At 39.7% G+C, this 5,892-nt stretch overlaps 1 protein-coding gene across 3 annotated transcripts; it reads right to left on the reverse strand.

Annotated features, from left to right (window-relative positions):
• Positions 1 to 208: 208 nt before the first annotated feature.
• On the reverse strand, positions 209 to 1,993 carry otx2a (orthodenticle homeobox 2a). Of its 3 annotated transcripts, none has more exons than XM_030780336.1 (4): positions 1,897 to 1,993; positions 1,368 to 1,519; positions 834 to 1,009; positions 209 to 761 (listed from the first exon to the last, which is right to left on the reverse strand). In XM_030780336.1, the coding sequence occupies exons 1-4, from the start codon at positions 1,991 to 1,993 to the stop codon at positions 209 to 211; spliced, it is 978 nt and encodes a 325-aa protein (XP_030636196.1). The 3 variants fall into 3 exon arrangements, with proteins under 3 accessions (XP_030636196.1, XP_030636195.1, XP_030636194.1); XM_030780335.1 differs by having other exon boundaries at positions 1,861 to 1,993; XM_030780334.1 differs by having other exon boundaries at positions 209 to 1,009.
• Positions 1,994 to 5,892: the final 3,899 nt, after the last annotated feature.

Below are 5,892 nucleotides of genomic sequence, written 5' to 3' on the forward strand. Positions count from 1 at the left end.
ATCAGTTCAGTTTTATTTATTTTTTTTCGTTTAATTTTGACATATTGTAAGAATCCTCTTTGCGAAAAGGACGTCCTTAGCCTATAGTCCTCGCTAAAGGTCCGTCATTTAGGCCTATCGATCAAGTTTTGAATGCTTAAAAAAAACTTGCGAGTGCGAAAAAAAAAAATTAACAAACTAAAAAACCAACATCGATATCAAAGTCACCTCACAGGACCTGAAAGCGCCAGGCAGCAGACGTTTGATCTTTGTAGTCCAAGCAGTCAGTTGCTGCCGAGCCGAAGTTCAGTTTCCATGACGACGCAGCCGCCTGTTCTTTATAATCTTTATAATCCAGACAGTCCGAAGAATTGAAGGGTAGGCCCGCCGTGGCATAGCCTTGATGAGGGTGGGGGTGATGGGGGTGGTGATGCCCGCTATTCTGCCCTATATGGTGGTGATGGTGCCCGTGCCCAGACATGCTGGTGCCCGTCATGGAGCTAAGCTGGTGTGTGTGGTGTGAATGCGGGTGATGAGGGTGCATTGGTGCCAAGTAGGAGCTGCAATCCATGCCCCCAAAGTAGGAACCCGAAGTGGAACCTGGGTACCCTTGAGCATACCCGGGGGTTTGGTTATAGGAGACTGGATACGAAGGTGCTCCACTCCCTGAAATGCCTCTTTGCATGCAGGAGGCACTGGTAGGAGGTGCAGGGTCGGGGATGGAAGGAGGTGCTGGGACGGGCGAGATGGGAGCAGGACTCCAGATGGAGGACACAGGGGTAGTGCCCGAAGCAGAGGAACTGTTTGGACCTACAGCTCCCAAACCGGTGGAGTTTGAGCCAGTTGAGGTTGATGATGAAGATGAAGATGAGCCAGCACTGGAGATGGCTGGGGGAGTGAACTGGCCACTGCTCTCAGATCCAGGACTCTCCCGGGACGGGGATGGTTTCTTCTTGGCCGGTCGGATCTTGGAAGCGTTCCCGCTCTGTTGTTGCTGTCGACACTTTGCTCTGCGGTTCTTAAACCAGACCTTGCAACGAAAAACCAGCACAGATATTACAACGAAGCACAGGCCCTTACAGATCTCCTGCAACACTGTAGAACTGTCTTTAAAAGTTTTTTTTTGTTCATGGAGTTTTGTTACGTGAATTTTTAAAACAACGAAATATTTATGAGAGCTATCGTGAAAACTAAATTCATTCAGATACATGAAAAAACATCATAAGACGTTGCGAAAAGACAGCGTAATAATTCATGTAGGCCTAACCTAAACATGAGGGACGCGAGTTACGAAACCTGAACGTATTTTACTAAGTTATCGATGTAGTCAAGTACTTTTAAAGATTTGACTGTCAAGAATGTCGTAGCAGTTACGCAACCAAACATACCTGCACTCTGGATTCGGGTAAGTTGATTTTCAGCGCCACCTCCTCTCTCATGAAAATGTCCGGATAGCGCGTTTTGGCAAACAGTGACTCCAGAATGTCTAACTGCGTGCGCGTGAAAGTCGTCCTCTCCCTCCGTTGTTTCCTTGGGTTGGCTTAAACAAAGCGAGAAAACGTTTTCAGTGTAAGGTCGTTTGAAGATATAATTTACCCAATCTACTGCATTTTATAGTAATTCGAACTTTTAGAGTAGAAATTGTTAATCTGTTCGCATAAATACATAGAACGAGTTATACATGATAACTGCGCGCACGCACACACACTCGCATATATATATACGTGTGTATATATATATATATATATATATATATGTCAAAACGTGTCAGGCGTTCGCTTAACATACAGACTAGGCAAATGAAACTAGGACAACTTTAGTCCACTTTTAACTGCATGCAAAACATAGCTTCACGTTTCATTTCGTCTTCCGTGCAAAAACGTTTTAAATCTATTAACTGTGGATCTGTATGCATACCCGGATAGCCAACCGAAGGGTGAAGGAGGTCCATGGCAGCCCCTCCGAGCCCCAAGCCGTTCATGGCATACGGGGCCTGTTTGAGGTATGACATCATTTTAGCGGCGCTCGAGGGGCACAGACGTCCGAATCGAAAAGTTGGATTCCCTCTACGCCGTTTTATCTGTTATAAGAACGCAATGAAACAACACAATATAATTAGACACACAAAAAAGAAAACCTTTGTGTGTAAAATGGTGCATAAGACAACGTCGAAGCTTTCAAAAACTAAAACCATGCTAAACAACAAATTGAGTTGAAACGAGGATGAAAATACCATTAAACGAACAAAAATATGTACAACCCAACAATATAGTGTAATGCACGCTATTCTGGGAAAATACGAACATTTAATGTCCGAAGAATAAATTGTTCGAAAGTTTTATATTTGTATTTTATGATTGTATTATGGAATTAAAATAGGGCTAACTAAAACTAAACTAAACCAAACTAAGACCACCAATTACAATATCAATTGTTTACCAGCAATCCAAACTGTCATCCAACCGAAGTTAAAATAGTGAAAAATTAGTCGGTCAATAACTTTCAAATGGGTCAAAGCGCGTCATTGAAAGAGGTTTTTGTGGAGTCAAGACCGACCACAAATATGACCAAGTTTTTTGGCCTCAGTAATCACCCATTTTACACTAGACTGATCAAAAGAGTCCGTACCATTAATTGGCCTTTTACACGTCATAACTCATTTGTCCTTGCTGATGGTGAAAACAACCTATCAAGTTTTTGATCATTTTATTTTTTGATGAAGAAAACGCCTAATAGAATACAACACTGACAGGCAAACCACATTTTAACGCAAAAGTGTTTGTGATTTGATTTGAGACTTTTTAGAAAGAAACACACACAAAAAAAACATAAGGTGTCTCATCAGCAAAAGTAAGAGGAGCCATTAAAAAAAACTACATCAAACACTGATAGGTCTAATCTGTAATCTATCAAATTTATAATGAGCACAAGCGTAAAATATATTGTCACTGTCCGAGTAATTATTCCGCAGAGCTAGTGCACAATGTGACTTTCTATTCTGACAATATTTTTAAACTCACGCTCTTTCTTTAAAACGAACTTACGAAAATGCAGACATAAGCACATTTAGATATTGATGCGTTGCATTAATGCCAGCAAACTTTATACATTTAATACATATAAAAACAAAACAAACAGAACAAAACTCCAGAAAATTCAGCAACGCCTGGATTCTAATGTTTGTGTATGGAGGGCCAATAACTTAATCCAAAACGAACACCACATAAGTAATGGGGTGGTTTTGTGCGGGCCAAACTTTGTCTCTCAGCAATTGTTGTGACAGGGTAATACAAATGTATTAAGACAAAAGTTTGGTAAATGACATCGAGGGCTTTTTTTTCTCTGGATCTCATGTGTATGAATGCACTCTATTAAGATCAAGCTGTGGACAGATAACATAGGATTGTAGATGGGCGTAAATACACCGCTGTTCCATGTTTAGTCGAATTGAACCAAATGTAAATGACTAGAAACAATGTAAACGATTCTCACAGCCATTTACATTAGATCCGCAGGGGCCCCATTTAGAAGAAGAACCCTTATCAATAAAATGAATTGGTCTGCTCAACCCCCCCCAAATACCACCTGCTTACGCTTAAATTATTCCCCTCCAAGTTAAACGATTAATATAATGCCAATGCGCAACTATAAAATTAATTACGATTTTAAACAACAGTTCAAAAAGGAATAGCTGCTTGATTTCGATTCGAGAATTATTTAGTTCTCAAATTTGTGACCCAAAGAGGCCGTTTTTAAAGAAACTATTTTTGCATTCTAAAAACTGTGGATGCAGCCGTAACGGGCAAATACAAAATTAAAGAAATTCCTATAGGTTAAGTTTATTGATTCAATACGTCAAAGTACAGTGGCCTATAAATATCTGAGGCACTTTTAACAAATGAAATACTTGTAAAAAAAAAAAAAAAAAGCAGCTATAGTATAATGAGATTAAGTTTCAGAATGTAACGATATCAGACAAGTTGACCCTTACCTCAGTCTTCTCTTCTACTTTTTCTTTGATCCACTTTTTTTTAATTTGCCATGAAAATCCTGAAGAAACATCCACAGCTAGACCAGGTCTCGATTACAGTAGCAGTGCCGTTTGCCCTCAACAATGAACTACAGAACAAACTACTTCCAGGGTTTGTTCTCAGTTTCGTGTAATAAACATCGCAGTAGTCTCCGGTTTAAAACGGCTCACTCAATAAATATTCTGTCCTAAAGAGAGTAAATGCATCAAACTCATCATTGTCTTGTCTCACACTGTGTTATGGTGCTTGCTTGTGTTGACGGATAGAGATTGATCGCTCTCTAGTTGCCCTTTGCGTCTATGAGCAAAAGATACCTGCTGAACCGCCCACTCCAACCAATCAAAGCGTTTCTCTTCCAACACAAGCAAACAAGCTGGCCACTCACAAGCCAGAAGTTGTTTTTTAACTCCTCCCCCTTCCGTTACTTGCAAAAATTAACCTGTCGTGTGAACGACTAAGTAGTTAGAAAAGTAAACTCTCGAAGAAATGTTTACAAAACTTATTATACGTTTCTGTATTTTAGTCTTCTGAAGGTGCAGCAAATGTATTTACAGGATAATAAACACACAGAGTCAGTTCTGTGAGGCTATTTTTCGGAAGTATTTTGATTAATAGTCCTGCCCTGCTTTAGACTTGTCTTTTCAGTGGTAAAAGTGATGACCTGTTGACGAAAGAGCGATTTTCAATCAGTTGCACAGTTGTCTGTGTCTCTCAAAGCTTTATCACCACTCAAAACAGGCTAAATGATTTTGCGAACGGCTTTATTTTTAATGTTTGTATATGCCAAACGCTGGCCGAACAAACAATGGATAATTTCTAAATATTAGGAGAAAATGTTCTTCATTTAAAATTCGTCACATAACTGCAAAGGAAAAGCCAGGTTAATTTTAATTCGCAGTGCAAAACTATCATTTCTGTATATTCAGAAAAAAATATCTTTGTTACTTCATAGGTATTTTTGCGGCTAATCTTGCAGGAGGAAAAGATGAGATCTGAAAGTAGGTTGCATTTGTGTAAGAAGTTGTAGAAGTTGTTTTTTATTATTAAAATGAGTATAAATTACTAATATAGTTGGGAAAAGAGCAGAGTTCAGTCTCTGACGTTTTAGTTACACCCATTTGGAAGTCGATGACATTACTTCGAAACCCAAGCACAAAGCCCACAAAACCGGGATTTCGTAGACAATTTCACAAATTTGTTCACTCCATTGTTAAATACAAGAAAGCTGGTTAAAGACGACGGAATCGATCCCATAAGTATCAAGATATCTAGTGGCACTAACCTATTGTTACGGAGCGCATTTGTCTAATCCCAAATTGCAGTGGTGTCGACTCGGAGCTAAAGCTAGTAAAGCCATGGGATCAGCAGGACTAAAGAGTGTGTGCTAGGGGCTGTGTGATTGGTCTCTTTGGCTCGCGGGACTGGCAAGGCTCTTGTAAATTGTCAGTGCTTATTAAAACGATGATGCATAAAATCCGCTCTAAATCCCCAGGTTGTCGGAAGACGTGAGAGCAAGGATAGGTTTATCTATCTGCCTCGCAAAAAAAAAAAAGAGAGAGAGAGAAAACCCTCTATACGATGACTGGCGCTTCATAAAACTCCGTCAGATCGACACCTTCAGACTAGTAGCAACAGATTTCAAAGTATTTCCTGCGCAATACACAGAAATGTGATTCATTTTGTCTGGGTGATTCTTCAGGTAGCGACGTGGAGCTGTACGCGCACGACCTTTCGAATTTAATTTTTTTTTTTTAAGTGTAGAGCTATTTCATTATTATTAAAGGATAATTTATTCAACTTTTTTTGTTGTGTTACTGTGACGTCGTCGTACAGTTGATAAAGTAGCCTAGACTTTTTTTCGGACACAGGTAAGAGAAAATCA

Source organism: Chanos chanos, chromosome 7, assembly GCF_902362185.1.
Source record: "Chanos chanos chromosome 7, fChaCha1.1, whole genome shotgun sequence".
Taxonomy (NCBI): domain Eukaryota; kingdom Metazoa; phylum Chordata; class Actinopteri; order Gonorynchiformes; family Chanidae; genus Chanos; species Chanos chanos.

Bases quoted from the DNA above. Each gene is read 5' to 3' on its own strand.
- otx2a (XM_030780334.1), bottom strand. From the start codon at position 1,993: ATGATGTCATACCTCAAACAGGCCCCGTATGCCATGAACGGCTTGGGG. The intron at 1,520-1,896 runs GTATGCATACAG...GCTTTGTTTAAG, and splicing joins CCCTTCGGTTGGCTATCCGG to CCAACCCAAGGAAACAACGG. The intron at 1,010-1,367 runs GTATGTTTGGTT...TTTCGTTGCAAG, and splicing joins TACCCGAATCCAGAGTGCAG to GTCTGGTTTAAGAACCGCAG.